The following is a 20,555-nucleotide window of genomic DNA, read 5'->3' on the forward strand; positions in this document are numbered from 1 at the left end:
GTATAGTATGCACAGTTTTGCCAAGTATTACAGTGCAAAGTAAAGTCTAAATGAAAATGACACTGAGGGTTTATTGGAAACGTGTGTCAGGATGGTGCATTAGTGTTGATGTCAAAGGTCAGGTTACTCACCCTCTCTAAGTGCAGCTGAGAGCAGAGTAGAGGCCTGTTGTGGAACCTCGCTGTCTGGGTCTGGTTGTACCAGCAGATGGCGGTGTGGTACCGGTTCTGGTGAGCGGAGGGTTAACTCTGTAAGCTCGGCATACAAGTGTAACTTCTCCTCCAGGCTGGTGCAGATGCGTTGATCCTGACTCAACAGTGTCTCTGAACAAATCATGAGCTACAATTAAGACTTTTGGTTGTTTATTGTTTGTGTTAAATATTATTTTTTGTTTTCCTTTACAGTATCAACAAATGAAATTTTAACAAGTAATGAGAAAAGAAAAAATGTGCATACCTTGGAACTTGTTGATCCTCTGGACTCTTGCTTCTGCAGCTCTCTTGACCTCCTCTGTTTCAGCACTTCGCTCCTCCTCCTCCTCTTCCTCAGGACAACTGCCAGGTAGAGCAGTGGGTTAAATAATGAGCATCACACATACACTTGTAAACATTTACCAGGCACAAACTTTTAGGTGGGACAAACGCTGGAGACTTGACTTACACACACCTCTCAACAGCTTGGCGTATGTGCTTCATCCACGCATTCCTCTCCTCTTTGGTTGTGGTGTGAACTTCATACATCTCTGGCCCCACCGAGGAGGCTGAAATAAGGAACATCCCTCTCTCCTCATTGGCTACTTCTCGAACGATGAGTTTCTGCAGAGGGATTACTGGAGGCTTCTGGTCCTGAAAGAGTCCATAAATATTCATGTTCAGGGATGTACAGCTGGCCGTTGTGTCACTGATTTCAAAGTGTTGCAGCTGAGGCTTACCACAGCCGCAAATACGAAGCGCTGGTCTTTCTCTTGCAAGAAAACCAGCACATCTGTCAGCAGCAGTGCCAAAGTATCTGAAAAGAGGAGTAGAAACACATGTAGACCGCCTGGATCATGAAAGCATTAAATGGCAGAGATGATGTCATACACACCTTTTAGGCGCCCTGTAGCAGTCTTCCAGTAGACCAGCCCTTTATAATGCAGATCCCTGTGTTTACTGTGGAGGTCCTGTTTGCGAAACATCTTGCCATTCTTTAGCTTAGCAAAGCTCTTGTTCTCTAGCCGGGCCAACACTTCCTGCAGCTCCTGACACCTCTCATACTTATTGACTGTCAGGTCAACTGCAGCAATAACGTCGCGGATCTGAACCAGGGCATTAGACAAGTCAGAGTGTTCTTGACTTCCCTCTGTGATGGGGAAGAGGTAAAATAGGTATATAAACAAAAACAGTTATGTTGCTTTCAAAGCAAAAATAATGGGACTAGGCATAAGCTTTCTGTGTTGCTGGACTGTGTATCCATGTACAGTGCAGCTATGTTTACAGTCGTGTTTCACAGTAGAGCTGATTTACCTTGTGTGTACTGTAAGATCCTCTCCAGCAGCACTGGATACTTGGTAATGCGCTGAGTGACCAACAGGATAAATTCAGGAACCTCTCGCCGCCTGACCAGAGAGTTATTGCTCTGTTGCTGTGAACAGATGTAAAACTCAAAATGAGACCATCAACAGCTCAGTTGTGACATTTCACATTCAGCATGAGATTTTAGAAGCACAAGATGGATCACGGGTCTTACCCTGACAAAGTTTTGGAGTTTCTTGTTCTGCTGCTGCAGCTCTTTGAAGACATTGACAGCCTCAATGTGGTGACTGCAGAACTCTCCGTAAAGCTGCTTCATCTTCTCAGCATTTTCATCTGAAAACTGAGAGAAAGAGAGACAGAGACCATCAGACACTGATTACAGGCCTAGATCTGTGTGTTTAAATGCATGAATGAATCTTCCTAAACCTGCTGTAGCAGTATGTCTCCAATCTGATGGATCAGATAATTTCTGGGTTTCTCAGGTTGGGTTGCGGCCTGCCTGCGTTCCTGCAGCGCTCCGAAGAGGTTTCTATGGAAGAGCAGCAAAGGATCCAAGCAGGGGAAGATTCTGGCCACACTGTCCCAGTCCAGCTGCAGCTCCTCCAGCATACCCCTCCTAAACACCTCTGACATGACTGTCAGGGTTTGGATGTGGTGCAGCTCTGTCTGCATCAGCTCTGTTGAAAGTAAAGGGGGCAGCAAGAGTGGAATAATGGACACTGAACCCTGTGACGGATATGTGTGAATTTGTAAATTAACTTCAGTGGACAATTGACTGGTTATAGCACAAGAAAGTGTGATTCTTTGTTTGGACCCCCTGCTGTTCTGTTCTTCTTGAAAGCATTTTAAATCATCCATCCATCTTCTACAGTTTTTCTGGGTCGCAGGAATTTTAAATCATTAAAATATAAATGGTAGTAATTCATGTTTTTTGATGTGGTCAAAAGATGAGTGAAAGGAAGAGCCTTCTCACCATAAATAACATCTTGTCGTTTGATAGAGTGTCTGTCATGTTGTCTGCAGAACTCTGGACTGACTGCCAGACTCCATGACTCTGCATCAAGTCCCAGCAGGTCAGCGGACAAGTCACTCAGCAAAGGGGCATCAAGAGCATCTGCGAGAGCAAAAGCATGTTTATTCAGAAACACACAGAATCATTTTCAGTGGGACACATAAAAAAATGTAAATCCTGTAAACCTCACTTCCTCACCGTGTGCAATGACTGGCGGCTCGGAGGATGGGGGAGTCATTGTGACTGGTGTTCCCTCATCAGACAATGAACCGTTAGCACAAGCTGTCGCACTGCATTCTCCATCCACCCCTGCTGAGTCACTCAGGCGTCTGCAGAGAAATGTTTTGTTCAAAATTAAATAAATTCACCATATCTGAGTATTTCTTTGATGTGCTGATGAATACCCAGTGAGGGCCCTGCCACCCTACCTGCTGTCTATTGAGATGGAGAGGCTTTTGGGAAGAGGGGTGACGGCTTCTCTCTTCTCTCTTGTCACCATTGGCACAGAAGAGGAAGATGAGGATGATGAAGAAGAAAAAATGGAGGGTGGAGAGTTGTCTTTAACACAGTCTAAAGGGGAAATCAGGAGGAGCAGGAAGACGGATTAGTCACTTTTTTTTTTCTCTCTACACATACATACTTCAAAACTCTCTTCAGCGTTCAGACGTTTTATTTACATCTATGCAGTCAGTAAATGCAACAGTATCAGTCACCGTCGCTGTTAACTTGCAGAATTACGACAATATGTCATAGTAACTGAAGTTCGTTGTGTTTGACCTGACACTATGGTCAGACATCAAACACTGTAGACACTTAGTTTTACATTAGAAAATAAATTAATCCTGGCAGTGAGCAAGACATACTCAGCCTCTGCACTCATGCGCAGCCACACACATGAACTCAATCTAGGCTGGATCCCCCACTGAGGTGGATTAAAATGTAACTTTGTTTTACCAGCAATAGGACAACAGGGGAGAGAGTAGAGAGTGGGGGGTGAGGAGAAATTGCTCACTAGTGCACTACAGGAGAAACAAGGGAGGACAGGTGGAAACCAAATGAATGAAGAACCAAAGGAGGACATTGTGGGAGAGGTGAGAGGGGAGGGGAGAAGAGTGGGTAGACACACATTGTAATTTCTGACTCACTCTGTGGGAGAGACAGGGTCTTGCTTTTCATTAGCAATGCATTCCTCTCATGCAGCTTCTGGGGAAAGATAATCATATTAACATCAACAGATATGAATCACAGTTTCTGTTTAAAATATCAACACACAGTTTTACATTTCGATACTTATGTGGTGTTGTTCAACACATTCCAAGAATTCCTTTGCACCTAAGTGTTGGAATTTATGTTTCTCCTTCAGCTGCACCCACCTCCTGTCAGCCTGTCGCTGCTCTACTAATTCATTTATATATATATGCATTCTGCCTTGGGACAGCAAAGCAGAGTATGACAGGAAACACAGAAAGCCGAACTTAACTGGAAGGTAACTGCCACACAGCACGTGCCTCAGACCGCTGGACAACATCACAGACAGCTACAGATTTCAAGAGCCCCAAAAATCAACAGCTGTAGCGTTCTAACATTATAACTATAAAATTGGAGGTGTTTTTGATCTCTGAGAGAACTATGGCGCAAAATATCTCTTTAATTTGTACCATGCATCTGCAGGAGAACATGTGCAAATGGGTAAGTGTGGGCGTTGGTTTGGTGCTGTTCTTCTGATCCACAGTAATTTGTCTGAATTGAGCCAAGAAAGAAGGGAAGTGAAACAGAAGGCTTCACACTAATAAACATGGACGTAAACATTCGCTGAATTAAAATATTTGAAGAACTGGTTTGTTTAAATACGTAATGAAGAAGGAAATGCCCTTGGCTTGTTTGTCAGACCCCAAGTTTTGGTGAGAATTGCTGCATGACAACATCACTTGTTTTGTGTTTCCAAACAACAATACATGTCTTCTCAAAGGATTCTGGTTCACCGACACAGTACGGTGGTTACCCTGTAATCAACAACCACATATTCATGGATTTGAAGGCTTTGCATTAAAAAACATAAAAAAAAAAAACTAACAAAAAAAATGTAAAAGGTGGAATCGGAGATAATCCAACTTTCAGTCCTTTGTAGTTGTCAAGCTCCAATAATATTAGAGTTGGACCTTTTTGAGTTACAGTGTTTTATCACGTCAGTTATTTTCGCTGCTCCTTTGGAGCCGTATTAGATATTACACACCGGTTTACAAAGGGTAAGAAGAGCAAATTTGACAGGTGAACTGGACTTATATGTGTAAAATCGGTGGAGTCTCTCTTTGGTGGAAAGCTTTCACAGAAACATTATTTTAACAGTTTAAAGTCATTGAAACTGCCTCCTCACATTTTTGCGTATCTGGAAATGAGAGTGCATTGTTTTCACCTGCATCTTTATCCATCACAAAAAGAAAAAAGCCTTCATGAAAGCTATGTGATCCTTGAAATACATTGTTTGCACATAAAGACACATACAGCTGTCTTTTAAATTTTGTACAGAAATTTAGAGAAAAATCTTTCTGATTATTATTACTTATTATTAGAAATTGATCTCTTTCTGGTTTTGAAATGAGGTATGTGATGTTGCTGATTACCTTTCCACAGGCTGCAGCAGCCTCTCGACAGTTTTTATGGACATTCAGGAAACAGTCTGCAGACAAAGGCAAATCCCAAGTTAATTTAATCAGTAACGTGATAATAACCAAAATGACCAGATCTCTGGATTCAGTGTCCAGATGGCTGTCAGACTGCTCTGTTCCTCTCGATCGATGTGGAATTTGTGGGAGGAAGAAAACTGACTTCATGCCCCCGACTGAACAAAACATCAAGGCAGTACATGCAAGGAGATTTACACAAACCCTAAACAGTTCAGCCACCACAGCTCATAAAACAACAACAGTACTGACAGCATAATACTTACAGGAGCACTGCAACAACTCCTTCCCAGAAACAGACTTATCACAGGCCACACAGAGAGCAGGACCAGATGGAGACACAGGAACAAACTGGTGTCCATTACCGGCTCCGGACTTCTCCTTTCCCTCTTTCCCCTTTACCTGAAGTACAGGAAACACTGAAAGAGTTATTATGCAGCTGACATTCACTGCAATCAATGCCACCACCAAAGAAGAAGGCCCAAAGTGGCACACTGGTCATCTACTTGCTGAAACACACCTGTTAAAGTGGATTCAGTCGAGATGAAGAGGCCTCTGAGTGAGTGCCTCTGTTTACTTTGTTAAGGTCCATGGGACCGCTGCTGTTGTGGTCGGCCTCCTTAGGGGGGAATTAGGGGGGATTCCACTGTGTATGTGTGTGTTTATTTTCTTATCAAACTTAACAAGGAAGTCTACGAGTGCATGTTTGTTTTTCGACCGCTCATGTGCATTGCATGTCTGTACAGACATGGAAACATGCTTTCGCACATATGTGCACGTGTTTAGAAGATTGAGAATATACTATGGAATGTGTTTTGGTTCTTCACGCTGTGTGGTGGTGGGGGGGTCAATGTATTATGTAAGATGATATTTTTTCTGTGTCCTGTTGCTAAGACATGATGAGAGAGAAATTTCTCCCTTGCCAAATAAAGACACATACAATGGCGCTCCAGCACAGGAATTCTGACCTGGCTTGTCTGAGGGGTGGTAAAGCTTTTATTGCACTATTTTAGGAGGCCTTTTGGTTCTTCAGGCTTGTTTTTTTTTTTTTTTTCTGGATTTTTCAATACCTGTGAGCGAAATCAAATTTTCCACTCTCTCACCTTGGTCTTGTTGCGAGTGCTGGACATCCTGTTCTTGAGGAAGCTGAAGGTCCGGCTGACTTTGTATTTCTCTGACTCAACTTTAGACGGGATTATGTATTTATCCCACTCTTCATCCTCAATCCTGTTTGAGTATAAACATTTCAGTCAGCAGTCATCACATCATCTGGATAATGGAGACAGCAATCAAACCTAACATGCACACTCTTTATATAGAAAAATATTACTAGAAGAGTTGAACAATCAGGTACACTGGTGTCATGCTGGAATGAAAGAATGTCCAGACAGTCTTCCAGGACCCCTGGTCTACAGATTATTACTCTTAACAACATGCTTGGCATGCTTGGAAGTCACTAAGGACTCTAGTGGATACTATTTATAGTATGGCCTTGGCAAAATGCAATTAATAATGTGTCAACTATTTATAACAACTTATGTTAGTTACATTAAGCATTCTAGGTGAGAGGCAGCAGTAACAGAACCTAAACAGGGCAAAGGCATGCAACATCACATCAACCTAAGCTGTAACATGACATTAAAAATGTTAATATGATTCGTTTATGAATCCTCTATGACTAAATACAGGGGCAAAGAATCCACGTGATTAATGGATGAGTTGGAAAATGGCTATGACAGGGGTTACAATGGGTTCAGCCACACATGCATGGCTGTGAGGTTGTTTTGGTGAAAACATACTCTTTGAGGAACTCTGTGAGGGTGAGGTGTTGGAGCGATGCGCTGCTCTCTTCCTCTGCTGACTGGGCCCGCTTACGGAAACCCAAAACCCTGCATGGATATAACACACCTCAGACCAGATTGTTTGTCTTTCAACTCATCAGGAGACCTAAAAGTCTTACAATATTGGATGGTATCTAGGATTAGAGTCTAGAAAACATTTTCGGGCCTAAAAGTTAAAGTGACAACAGCTTTTACATGAGAATACTCAGTTTGTGTTACATATTGATTTTAGTAAACCATATAAAATATTAGCAAATGCTTAAGGCAGGGGCAACAGCTCCATTTAGTTAACACTGGATGAATTGAGATATTGTGAGGAACTAACACTATCAGTGAGTCGGATCAGTCTGGTGTTCTAATATTAATGTGATTTATAGAAATACAAAAACCTAATGATTTAACACGATAATCTATTTATCTAAAATGTTTCCAGTGTTAGCAATGCATGGTTCTTAGCATAAAACGAAATGCATTAGTGCATGATGAGGCAGTGAGATGAAATAAACTGAAATTAAATGATGATGACTGGGGCAGTTGTGACAAACAAACAAAATAAGCAAAATTTGTCAAGTTAGGATGGTAAAAGGAATGTTAAGTAAGTGACTCCTTCAACACAGAGACAACAGTATGTACACACTACAAAGATAGAGTCATTGATGTGCTACAGAAAAGAGCTCCATGTTCCTTTGATGCGCAGGAAAGCCCTGAATTTTGCTGTTTACTCGGGGGTTATTTTGAGGTTGCAATCAGAGCATATTCTGGCCTGGGCCCTGCGACAGGAAGCATGTCATATCCTGTACACCCAGAACCCAACCACAGGTTTAACACTGGAGATACACATACACACACAACTGCACACATACACACACGCATGCTCATCTCAGCCAATCGCTAACCACTGGTCAACACTGATGCCTAAAAAGGGAGGAACATCTAAGCAAGACCCTGCACAGTTGAGTGGACGTAGCCTGAGCTCGTGAAATGACACACTGGTTTTACCTCTTTTCTCTTGGCGTATCCGTCAGGCTGAATGCTCTCTGCTCTGTAATGTAAAGGAACAAGGGCAGGAAAATAAGTAAGACTGACACACATGTAAATAAAGATGAAGACATCAGTGCAGATTCCAAGCAAATCAGCTGAGAGGGTTGAAAACCGCATCCTAAATCAGAATTGACTGATTCTTGAAATACAACAATCCATGACACCGCCTGGATCCAGAAAACCCCTACGGAGATAGAAGAAACAACGAAAACGAGCTTTGCCTTGAAAAACCAGATGACAGTGAAGGTGGAAAAATAAAAACAGTTATGGAAACAACTCATGCACCCAAATGGAAGAAAACCAAACCCTCAGAAGAGTAAAAACTTTCTTTAGATCATCTGTAAAAGCATTAAGGAGGACATTTTTCCAAAGCCCAGATATCAAAATCCTCAAGATTTAAACCTCTACTTATCAGTAATTATGTAGGTGACCATTGTTTTATTGCTGGGAAACAAATCTTGGCACCAGGCTTTGGAGAAAGTCTGCTTTAGATCATCTCGCAATTCAAAATAATAATAAATGTTATTTACTGTGACAGTGGTTTATGCTTTGCACATTATGAAGGCCACACAACCACTAAATAAATCTTACCACACAGACAGGGCTGCACAATGTGGACAATGGAATGTGACCAAAATAAATCTGGGAGAATTAATTTACACCAAGATGAGCAGGAAAATATACATTGAATCAAAGTAGGTGATAAGAAGTTTAAATATACCAAACATGCCTTTTAACCGTGCAACTCTTAATGATCATCAGTTTGTCCCATGGTTACACCAGAGAGAGCAGGAAGACAAGAGTGAAATGCATTCGCCAGCCAACTGGCATTTCTTGTACTTACTAACTTGGTTGAGGCGAGATAGGGATTTAGAGAGAGATAAAGCTTGAAGTAGAGAACGACCACTGCTGCTGAACGTACCATCTACACAGGATAAAGCACAGCCTTAATGCTGCACACTAAACATGAGTGGTCGTTTTGTATCAAAGCTGAATGTAAACAGACATATTCTAAATACAAGCTCAGCTGATTTATGACACCGGTCTGGTGTTTCCGCCTGCTAGACATGTACCACATGTGTCCATTCAGCTGGCTTTTGGGAACAGAAAGGTCATAGGTCAAAGGGGTCAAAGTTCATTCACCTTCTGCCAGGTCAGTGATGGTTGTGTCTCGGTTTAGCAGCGGCCGCGCCGGCTTTGCTTTGGGGGAGGAGTAGGAGTAGGAGCGCAGACGAACCTCTGCCTCCTCTGGGTTCTGCTTGAAAACACAAGTCAGAAGGAACAGACCAGGCTGAGCAATGAGCAGAAGTTCACAGGTCTAATGCTTAAAACAGCAGGACCCTGCAGAGCTGGCGATTTTCATTCATGTAATTGAGCTGTTGATTCCTCGGCTGATGTTATTCTATTAGACATTCTGTGACTGTTGTTGCACTTTACTTTAGCTGGATTATTAGTGTGATTGAAATGCACAATTGGTATAAATCCTGCTCCAAAATGTAAACATGAATGAAAGAGTGACACCAGGTTTCTTGGTACATCAAGTCACAATGCAAACAGACACATGACCTGTATGATGAACCACTGTACTGTATGATTCATGAGTTTACAGAAGTATCGGTAAGAATTGTTGTACATTTTGGTCCAGAGAGAAATATAGTCCTTAGGTTTTTTGTCATTGTTTGGAATAAAGCTGTGATTTGACTTTCATAGACAAAAACACTGCTGCTTGACATCTAATATAGCATGTGAAAGCGAGTGTGTACCTTGGTGGACTTCTGCGAACTGTTGTGGTGTATGTGGTTAAAGTCTGGTGACATGTCAAAAGAGTCCCGCTCCTCTCCTGAGCTCGACCTCGGGATGGACTGCTGCTTTATAGACGAACAGGAGTAGGAATGTCCCAGTATGTCCTCTTCCCCACTGTCACACTCAAGACTGGGACTATTTACACATTTCAACAGACACAGACACACATACACACACATATCCATGTGCTAAGGTTATGATTCTTATTCTTATACAACACTAATACAGTTAATACTACATTAAACAAGAAGCAAATAAAAAACATCAGATGTCAGTTATGTTTATATTTCTGTCATTAACCAGCGGAGGCCAATTTGATCCCTGCCACTGTTCCGTCACTCAGTAGTGGAGGCTTCAGTCACCTAACGTCTTGCTCTGTGTCCACGGTGACCTTCTCTATTATCAGTGCTGATAATCCTTGATCACGGGCTGATATCAGGCTTTAAGAAACGTAGCTTTTTGCTAGCTTCTGTCACAACACAGAAGATCCTGTAGCACTGAGGAAGCTGGAAGGAATGTTCAGCAACCTCGACACACAAACAGCTCAATTGTGTCCAGGCTTCCTGTCACTTTCCGCACCTTCACTGGTTACAGTCACTGCACCGCATGACAAAACACGATTGCTGACATTCCTAAGAGATGATACTCTTTTGTCTTCATCACTGGAATGTTAATGTGTTTTTTAATCAACAAGACCACATTTTTGGTGCAAAAGTTCCTAATCCTGCTTCACTGGTTCTCACAGAATCAACTTGTATGGCTTGATATGTAACTCAGCCAATTTGCAGACAGCCACATTAAAGGTTTGCCAATTAAAAAAAATAAATTGTGCAAGTGTTTTTGATTTTCAATTCAAGAATGAACAGTAGTAATGTCCTACCTCAGACCCCGACTTGCTTCCGTCAAGCTGCATCCTCTGCGATTCAAAGCGGGAGAAGCTGGCAAGCACGGCTGTGTCTGACGTCGCTGTGCTCCTTCAAACAAACGGAAGGCAGCAGCCAGGGGGGAGGATGGAAAAGATGGAGAGGGAGCGAAGGGAGTCGGGGGACTAGTGTAAGGGGACGGCTCCCCGTGATTCTCTAGCCTGGGGCCTTGGATTCTCATCTCCGAATTATGGAGTGAGGACAACCGATTCTGGGAGCAGATCACTGAGTCAGGGGGAGTCATGGAGAAGGAATCCCAGCACTGGCTGCCAACATGGGAAGGAGGACTCACCTCCTCCTCTCGTGGTAAGCGGTATCTAATGTCGGCATCATCCACCTTGAACAGAAAAGTGAGAAATTGAGGGCACTGAGAGGGAACCACTGCACAGTGACGGATTTGTAAGTCCTGTAATAGAGCCTTTTACATCACGCAAGCCAAGTCAAATTTTGACTTAATGACTGAACTACATACCCGAAGTACATGGTATATTTTTCTTTAAACAGAGAGGATTCACCGCTCACCTGATCTACCAGCATGGCGTTGGCGTACACTCTGTCTTTGCCTTGGATCATCGCTGAGAGTCTGGCAGCTGCAGCCAGAGTTGGGGATGAGGCTTGGCTCTCCCTTATGGAGTGGTTTTTCTCTACAGAGAAGAGTGAGACAGAAAGGGAGAGAGAGAGGGAGAGGGGGGGATTTTCAATATTACATTTGGTTTCCAGAGCAACACCCAATAACTCCTCACAAACACGGGAAGTGACATAGACATCCTGGGCAGTTGCATATCATTGTTCAGAACCGAGAGTCTCTCTATGTGTATGTGTGTCTGTCTGAATGGCTCTTTGCACACACGCAAACGTGTGCATGGGCTCATAAGTGGGCATCTGTAAGCATGTTTTTTCCCCACCCTGCCTTCAGTATAGTAGGTGAGTGGAAATAACTCCTGGAGAGCACACAGTAGCATTGACAGGAGCCCTTCCAACACAGTAGAGTCACTGTGAGCAGTCACCTGGTTTTGCTGTTAAACAGGAGAAAACACTCCTGCTCTCAAAACACACAGCTCCCCCTGGGATATTGCTCTGTACAAAACACAGTTTCTCCACAACAGAATTTCTTTGAAAGTTTCTCAGGACTAATGTTATTAACCAGACTGCTCACTACAGAAATCGTTTGATGAGACTCACATGCAGCATAGTGAAGAGTTGTTTCAGAATAGAGTAGAGAAACTTAACAAAATAAGAAACAAATTGTTGAGTAATATCCAAAAAATTTAACTCAGCAGAAATTTGAATATGCTCCTGATTTAAAACATTGCATTAACTTGGGCATAAAAAAATCAGAAAAATAGGTTTTGGGTTTATGTGATATGATTGAAAGCTCTGAATTGTTCTTAGGGCAAGATTTTTTGTCATCTTCTGTTTCCATTATCAAACATGACTTCTGAAAGTCAAGTGGAAAGCCAACATTTAAAAAGATTTCTAAACGTTGCGCAAAAGGTTTAATTTGTTCCTTGATCCATTTGTCAATAACATCTGGGTGAATTCCATCTCCCGAGAACGATCGAAACCTCCAAAAACACCTACTCAAACAACTATGAGATGGGTCTGCTTTGCCAAGAATAAACTTTAAATCTCAAAGGCTTCTGGTGTTTATGATGGCAACTGCATAGTCATTACCACAGCGTGGTCCATTTGTTTTCAGACGTTTGTGAATTTCCAGATATGCCAGTGGTCCAGTGTCCTCTGGGTGTTAGAACACATGTAATGTGTTTCTGTCTAACCTTGTCCGATCTCAGTACTACACTGGCTGCACTGCCTGTGTGCGTTCATCCGTGGACTGTGCAGTTATTTGTGAAAGTCTGAATTTGAATGAGAGAATAACCCAGGAACCAGCCATATATAAACATATAAATTCAGCTAGATAGAATCCAGTCAAGGAAGCCCTGGAATTTTCAGGCTGTCAAACCGCAGTCACACTTGGCCAGTCAGAAATGCCATCACCAAATTACAACTCAACCAGCAACTACTCAGAAATGTTCAAACCTGCGCTGTTCGCTTCAGCGCTTCAGAGTAAGCTAATGAAGTGTTTTAATTCAGTAAGTTATGGCTTTATAGCAAATGTAAGTTACTGTATTGATGAAAACATTTCAAGTTCAGCTAACGTACATCTGAATCTGGCGGTGACAGTTACATTCTCTTCACACTAACAGGATCATTAGCTCAGTTATGTTATTATATTCCTATTGGCAGTCTCGCTGTACAGGAGCAAAGCTGTGCCTATAATGATGCCAGTAGTGCAAAAGCATGCCTTTCTGCCCTAAGCACTGCTAACACTAACAGCTATTAATCCAAGAGTCCATGCTCTTCTTTCAAAACAAATCCAAAGTTAATTCACAGCTGCCTGCAAAACAAAAAGAGAGAAGTGCAGCATTTGTAAAAGAGAATAAATCAGACCAACAATTGGCTTAGCTTCCTGTAGGCGGTGAGCCCCATAAATCTGAGAGGCAACATTGAGTCAAGCAGACATTGATGAGGAAACCAGATGATTCTTGTTCCATCCACATCAAATGTAAAGGATTAGATTCCTGTTCAACCACTGCAGGATGTACAGAGACCAGTTCAGGTCAACACTGATGCTATCTCCCAGGAATCTGATTTACTGTCATTATATCCTGAAATTATCAGAAAGATGGGGGAAAAAAAGGTTACATCTTGTTCTTGAGTTATTTAAAAACCTCTGGATTCTGTTGGTTCCAAATGAAAATGAACCTGAATCCAAATTCAAAATACCTGTATCTTGTCATGTTAGACCCTCTATTATGTACTGCAGCATTAGATTGAATCAACTCCTGGGAGGGGGTGAGATCCTGGATGTGGGTCAAACCGCTGTTTGAAAGCAGATACTGTTTCATATAAACCCACTTCAGTAACTCAACAGACAGGCCTAACAGTTCAGGTTCTGGGCCAGATCCAAAGCCACAGCTGGCTGCAATGGGCTTGATCATTCACACACCTCTGACCCATAAACACCGCCTCACTGAACATTACTGTCAGGCGCTGTGATCTGTGTTTAACATTAGTTAACTGGGGGAATAACAAAGAAGCAGGGAGTTCAAATTACTAACAAGTTAAAGCCGCACAAAATCAATCTTTCTTCTGGCAAAGCTGTCTCTATTGCTGAGAGACACAGAGAGAGGGAGGCTTTTTTTTTTTTTTTTTTTTTTTTGCAGGTTGCCATTTCAAAGAGACTTTTGAGGAATGCACAGCAGTGTATGGAGATATTTGGATCAGATTTTTGCTCACAGAAGGTATATTTGGAGTGATGTGATATTCAGAGCATGTCCCTGAGTGAGAGCCAACCCTATACAGTAGCACTGCTGAGAGCAGCAGCAGAAAGAAAAAGAAGAGAGCTTGAGCTTTACAGAGGCTCAGACAAAGACAGCAGTCACTGCCAGGTTTCCAGAACAGGGCAGTTAAACACAGAGAGTGACCCTTCAACCCATGCACACCCCTGGGAGAGAGAGATTGAGGAAGGCAGGATGGGAAGGGGGAAGGCAGGGCAGTCACAAGAGTTCTTTCTCAAGGTTAAAGCTCTATGGCAAACCAAAAAGCATTGAGACAAACACAGAATCAAAATTGTTGAATGTGTCGACCTTGGCTTGTTTATTATGAATATTAAAGAGATTGTTTGCCCATGCTGGCCCCTCTTTTATGATGTTAGTCTTGCTCTAAATCTGCACTTAACTGTCACTGTGGAAAGAGCTGGGATAAATTAGGAGCAGGGTAGAATAATAAGATGTGTCGGGAAAAAAAGGAAAAAAATAATCACATCAGAGGGAGTTATTAACGGAGAGAGGGGTGATTATTTGACTTCACTGTTCACTGAGGGCTGTTTAAATCATTATATCAAATGTTTACTAAAATCTACAAACCCACTCTGAGTTACGACACCTGCGGTCTAACAGCTTGATCCAAGCATCACATTGTGATCTCCCACTGTGTTTACATTTCAGTGTGTCGCCAGGTCTGAGAGATCCAGGAAAAGGTAAACCCAGTGCAGACAGCGACCAGTCCTCAGAGTGAAGAAATAAACTTCTGACACTGCACACCTGAAATCACATTTAACTTTGCAGGTGCATTGTTAGCCCAGAGCTGTTTTACTTATTCCAGACTCTGACTTCTTCTAAAAATGTATAAATACATTTTAACAAACTGGCAGGTTAGAAAGGTTTACATAGAGCTGCTGTTGCTGCTTTTTAGCTGAATAGCACAGATTGGCAGTGTGAATAAAATTTGCTGATGTCAATCACAGTTAAGAAGCAATAACAGGGATAATCTTGCAGAGGTTTATGGTGAAAGATGAGAAAAAGAGCACTGGAGTTGAGCCATGACACAGACATGACAGTAACTTGATCTCACTCTGTCTGTCTCTCTCTCTCTCTGTTTCTCTCCCCTCATATCTCTCTTCCCAACACATACACACACACACACAGCCGCATGCACAAAAGCAATGAACAGCTTAACCATTCTTTTATAATTTTGGATTGTCTTAAACATTCGCTGTAGCTCATCCTTACCTGATGAAGAGGCACAACAAACTTAGTAGCCATGTTTAAGATCTAGGATTAACTTTATCTTGGTTCAGTTTCTGGCAAATATAATGTACAATAGACTGTTATGAACTTCAGTGGCAACTCAACAAAAATGTATTATTATGATCAACTGCAGGTGCCTGAGCCTGGGCTTTGTGGGAAAATGCATATTAAACAGACCTTTCTTTTACGCTTCATGGACACCAGCAGTTGCACGCGGCCACAACTGCTCCATTCATACACACAACAGTGTGGCCCAAGGATGTCGAAAGTCCCCAAAGCACTCAATCAGCCTCGAGTGGACATCTGACATTCCCCAACATACTGTCAGATATCAGGTTACATCACTGGCAAACATGAGGTTATCTCACTCCGACTGACTTGTTGCTGCAGTGGAGGCCTGTGAGTAAGAATGTGTAATGGGAACAGTCTAATTTTAACTTTATTGTTCCACAGTGAACAGTGAGACGTGTCTACCAAGTGAGCAGTTTGTTTTTAAAAGTCTTCTTTGTCATCTGTAACGTGAAGTAGCTATAATGCTAAGCTGTGTGTCTCCAACCTGCTGTTACATCCTCTGAAATGTATCTGCATGAATCAAAAGTCTGTCAAACATTTCAGATGTCAACATGTCAAAAACTCTTTTCCACACATCTGTCTGTAATGTGGAGTGACCAGACTGATACTCATCGGAGCTCATAAAACGTAACTCTCAATGTGATTGGAATGACAGATAGATGGCCACGGCTGTTGATTAATGCTGTTACCTTTTTTCCCAGTCTTTCTATGCATCCTCATCTTTGGAAAAGAAGGCCAGGAGTAGTTGAAAGGAGAATCAGAGTCCGAATCCATAACTTGCTGTCTTCAAAAGAATCTTTATCCAAGCCGCCCAAAAGTGTTAAATAAATGAACGGTGGCTCCGTTTACATCCAATCCCCCATGGCTGAACAGACTGTGGACTGAATGCAGCACTCCACTCTCCTTTTTCCAGAGCTCTGCTATAGACACTCTGACACTTCAGCAGTGAGCCAGCATGTTCTCCTCTGTCTCCCTCAATCACCCCTCCCCCTAAAATCCTCCCCTTCCCCCTTCGCGACTCTGAAACAGAGCTCGAACCGAACCTTGGCTTGATCCTCTGCTTTCTTTTCTTGAGATTTCCTTCTGCATCTCTGTGCCCTCTCCCTGTCTTCCTGGCTGCTCTTCTCAAATCTGTGCCAACATCATGGGCTTTGAGTGATTACCTCAGTCACTAAACCACCACATGCAGTATGAAGGGAGAGAGGGGAGAGATCAACCCAAGCTGGAGGGAACAGGGGGAGGACAATGCTGACGGCTGGAAAGAGTGAGTGAAGGAGGGAAAGAACCGAAAGGACAAAGTCAAACATAGGAGTGAATTCAGAACCTACAGTGAAGACAAACATGAGGGCAGACAGCTTAGTGGAGGTGAGTCTCAGACACAGGAGAAATCATTAACCCTGTGAGTTCATGATTGTCTCGGACATACGCCAGACTGCGGAGATGCACACTCCAGACTCGGAATGCAAGTTACTCAGGATACCATTTATTCTCTCTAATATGCCTGATGCCACATCTGAAGAGCGTCCTTCTTGATCACTCCACTCTCTCTCTTTCTGTATTTTAGCATGTCAAAGCCAAGCTGAGGGGGAAAAGTGTGTGTATGTGGGGGGGGGGGGCAGACTGCCAGGTCAGCAGCCTCACCATGGAGACAGCAGTGAGAGCCGCTGCTGTTTTCTTCTTCCACGCTGTTTTTCCCCCATTTTCCTCCTCTTGCCAACTTGCGAGAGTACAGGGCTCCATTTGCTACAGCGAGAATATAAGTAGGTTTGGCTAGAGGTGGTAAAAGTGAGAGAATGGGACAGGGAAAGGGTTTTAAGAGACAATTCAGACAAAGGGTCTCTGGAGAGAGGCCAATTGGTGGGTTTATAAATCCACATAAATAAAGGAATGTGATAAAAAAGGGAAAAGGAGGTGGATGAGAAGGGTTTTGTAGGCAGAATATAGGCAGAGGAGGGGAAAGGTACACTGCAACTATAGAAAGTAGTTTCTTTATATGTGTGTGTGTGTCTGTGTGTATGTGCACATGGGGAATAGTGGTGGAGATTGTTGGCACTGCACTACTGAACATTAATGATGCCTTTGTGAGGCCTGTGTGAGGTTTAGTCCTTTTTTTCCATTCACCAATTAGATTTCTCAGCTTGGGTCAGAGACTGGTGTTGCGCTCATCATCCCAACTCACCATGCCAAACTATCCATATCATAAATTGCCCCCCCTCGCAGCCATTATATTCCACACACAGTCCTCTGCTCTCTTCTCCCTAAGGATCTGAACAAGCTGCTGGAAAACTGCACTCAGCAAAGCCCTGGCAACCCCCATTCAGCCACAAACACCCCCTTATTTCACTTCCTCATACCCCTTGTCCCCTTCAGAGTGCTCTTCCCCGCTGCATTCTCCCTCTCAAACACACACACAAAACAACCTCCTTCTTCTCTTCATCTGTGGATAGCAGAACTCCCAGGATGAAGTGGCCTTTGCTGTTTGTTCACTAAACTCACATTAAAATGCTGATCTGGGAGGATGGGACAGGGAGCATGGGTGCACGTCTGTGTGCCTCTCTCTATGTACGTATTTGGGTGCAAGTGTGTGTTTTGGGTGGAGTATTTAAATATCGGGGGCATTAGAAGGTCAAAACTGGGGCGAAAAAGGGGGGAGGAAAATGGAAAAGGAAAGATAAGGTACGGCTTTTCTGAATTTCTATGCCTATATTGCAAAGCTTGTAAAACTCACTTTGGCAACACTATTTAATTGCATTCATGCCAATGATGTATGGTAATTTGAAATGGAGAGAGGAAAGAGCTGACATCAAGAAGACAGGGGAACATGACAGCTACATTCAAAATTCCTCATCCCTTGCTGAAGCTCTGGCTATAGAAGTTCTTTCTGTCTATTTGATGACGCATTAGTGCAAGAAAGCAGCCACATTGCATGTCATAAAAGCAGACTGGAATCACAATATATGCTCCATTTCCTTGCCTGCCAGTCACTTGTAATGCCCGAAAGCTTTGGGATGTTTAATGAGGAAAGGTTCAAATAAGCAGTAAAATCCCTGAAGAATGGCATGTGCAAAATCTGAGTCAATTTGAGCCAGAGCAATTTTTTTTATTTAAAGAATTCTTTTAACTAAAAGAAACCTGAAGAAAACAGCCTTCCTGTGACTAATGTTATTCGTCTGAACCACAAAAGACCTTTGGGGGGACCGAACGAGGTCAGCGGCAGCCAATCTTCAATGACTACACACTAAATGTGAAAATCCTCAACCAGCCAACAAACACAAACATTCACAAATACACACATGCACACAGAAGATAAAATGGCTTGACCATATAGCATGAAAAATAACACCAGCCACAGGAAGTTAAAATTGCAGATGTCCAATGCCAAATGTTATAAAGCCCGAAGCCTCAGCTTGTAACCACAGCATTCTTACACCAAGGCATCAGTCTGCTCTGCAGCAATACAAGCCAATTATTAACCCACAGGATGTTCCCACTCGAAAATCCTTCCCCTCTCATTCAGAAGCAGATCATAGCAGAAGCCACCTTCTGCCACCTGGTTAGAATCCATTCCTGTTCCCTCTGTCACTGCTAGCAGAAACAGAATGACTCAGGATTATCTCCAGGAATTGCATATTAAAGATTCCTTCACTGCACTGCATTTGCTGTAAACACTATAAAAATTAGCAAATTCCAAAAACTCCAGAGTGAAAGCATGGCAGGCTTGGGGGCTGAAATGTGATCCGTTAAATGGTAGACAGCCATAATCGAGAATTAGAACTGCTTTCTAAGCTTTGTTCAGGAAAGAAGATATTTGAATAACTTCCTATGAATATAGCACCACCTAAAACAACAATGATCAATTTCAGTCCATGCAAAACATGATCTTCAGCAGGTGTGCAGAAAGCTGTAAAATTAAAACCATGTCTATAAAGAGATTTCTGAGAAATGAGTCTTGCTTAGAGAGGAACTTTAAAAATAAATCTTTACCAGAGCCCAATTCTGGTGAATTGTCCTCTTCATCCTCCTCATTCAGGCAAAACATTAGTGGCTCCTCATAGTCCTGAGTGAAGAAATGGGAGCATTTCACCAACTTTTCAGAATCAGTCTTCATCAGGCTGCAAGGCAGGAAAACTGCAAAAACAAGTCAAGCCAAGTGCAAAAAAAGCATGTGTCTGGCGAGTGTCGAGGTGTGCCATTGAGAAAGATTAATTATGTAACTATCTGTATCACATAAAACAGGTCTTATTGGTTAACCAGAATCATGTGCATGTGCCACACATCTCAAAACATAAAATACTGACTTCACTGTGTACAAATTCAGCTACTCATTGGCGTGTGCAAGGTGCCAGCTCCAACACCTTGACAATGAGAGTGAAACAATGTGGAGCATTGAGGGGCAGTTAGAGCCTTGTTCAAGCCAAGACTGCAGTTTGTCACTGGCAAAAGCAGATGCTTGTGGGGACTGCCTGGGGCTTTAAGCGATTTCAAATTTGAAATTAGGCATCCAGGATTTTCTTCCTACATAAAACCTGTTGTTTAAAAGAATAGACAAAGGCACAAGATGATGATGATGATGATGAAGTTTTTGAGGGATCAAGAAACTTACTCCCATCACAACAAGTATTTAGTAAAATATACTGCGGTGATATCATACTAGTACTATAGTTCTGCATGTATGTGAAGTATGTTGAGTAAATCCCTCAGCATTCAAATACGCACATTTTCCTCCACAGCAGAATTTCCTCCATTGATATCAGGATACAGTGCTGAAAGAAAAGAAGCAACCAATAAACTTCAAAAGAGACTTTTTAAACAATACCATGTCAAGTTTTATTCTTTTCATAACCTGGAGGGATCTTTTCAGTGTGGTCTTAATCTCCTTTCTTTTCATTTAACTCCCATGTGCATCCCAGATCAAAGGACACAGTGTGTGATCACCCCCCAGAAACAAGCCGTACAAATTAGTGTTTGTTGTTGAGTGGTTTGATGTTCAGCATGGGGTCGCGTAGAAATATAAAAAGGACGGAAATGTAGGAGGCCTAAGTGGTAACAACTCATAAAGATTATATAGGTTGAGAG

General features: G+C 42.5%; 1 protein-coding gene across 5 annotated transcripts in view; it reads right to left on the reverse strand.

The window, feature by feature from the left end:
- The window catches only part of LOC115048641 (rho guanine nucleotide exchange factor 28-like), a 30,068-nt gene that overhangs the window by 3,775 nt on the left and 5,738 nt on the right, over nucleotides 1-20,555 (reverse strand). For 3 of the 5 annotated variants that reach the window (XM_029510289.1, XM_029510288.1, XM_029510287.1), the window contains exons 7-29: nucleotides 20,196-20,242; nucleotides 19,464-19,536; nucleotides 11,338-11,459; nucleotides 10,773-11,152; nucleotides 9,853-10,027; nucleotides 9,233-9,344; nucleotides 8,048-8,090; nucleotides 7,007-7,096; nucleotides 6,311-6,434; nucleotides 5,474-5,609; nucleotides 5,148-5,203; nucleotides 3,672-3,729; nucleotides 2,955-3,096; nucleotides 2,725-2,855; nucleotides 2,488-2,628; nucleotides 1,941-2,191; nucleotides 1,729-1,854; nucleotides 1,506-1,623; nucleotides 1,087-1,341; nucleotides 932-1,008; nucleotides 667-845; nucleotides 457-554; nucleotides 132-323 (exon numbers count right to left, since the gene is read on the reverse strand). In XM_029510289.1, coding sequence (XP_029366149.1) covers nucleotides 132-323; nucleotides 457-554; nucleotides 667-845; nucleotides 932-1,008; nucleotides 1,087-1,341; nucleotides 1,506-1,623; nucleotides 1,729-1,854; nucleotides 1,941-2,191; nucleotides 2,488-2,628; nucleotides 2,725-2,855; nucleotides 2,955-3,096; nucleotides 3,672-3,729; nucleotides 5,148-5,203; nucleotides 5,474-5,609; nucleotides 6,311-6,434; nucleotides 7,007-7,096; nucleotides 8,048-8,090; nucleotides 9,233-9,344; nucleotides 9,853-10,027; nucleotides 10,773-11,152; nucleotides 11,338-11,459; nucleotides 19,464-19,536; nucleotides 20,196-20,242 — 3,126 coding nt within the window. Of the gene's footprint in view, nucleotides 1-131; nucleotides 324-456; nucleotides 555-666; nucleotides 846-931; nucleotides 1,009-1,086; nucleotides 1,342-1,505; nucleotides 1,624-1,728; nucleotides 1,855-1,940; nucleotides 2,192-2,487; nucleotides 2,629-2,724; nucleotides 2,856-2,954; nucleotides 3,097-3,671; nucleotides 3,730-5,147; nucleotides 5,204-5,473; nucleotides 5,610-6,310; nucleotides 6,435-7,006; nucleotides 7,097-8,047; nucleotides 8,091-9,232; nucleotides 9,345-9,852; nucleotides 10,028-10,772; nucleotides 11,153-11,337; nucleotides 11,460-16,168; nucleotides 16,317-19,463; nucleotides 19,537-20,195; nucleotides 20,243-20,555 lie in introns of those variants that run through there. The other 2 variants (XM_029510290.1, XM_029510291.1) reach the window with 2 other exon arrangements.

The sequence above is a fragment of the Echeneis naucrates genome, chromosome 9 (genome assembly GCF_900963305.1).
Source record: "Echeneis naucrates chromosome 9, fEcheNa1.1, whole genome shotgun sequence".
Classification (NCBI taxonomy): Eukaryota; Metazoa; Chordata; class Actinopteri; order Carangiformes; family Echeneidae; genus Echeneis; species Echeneis naucrates.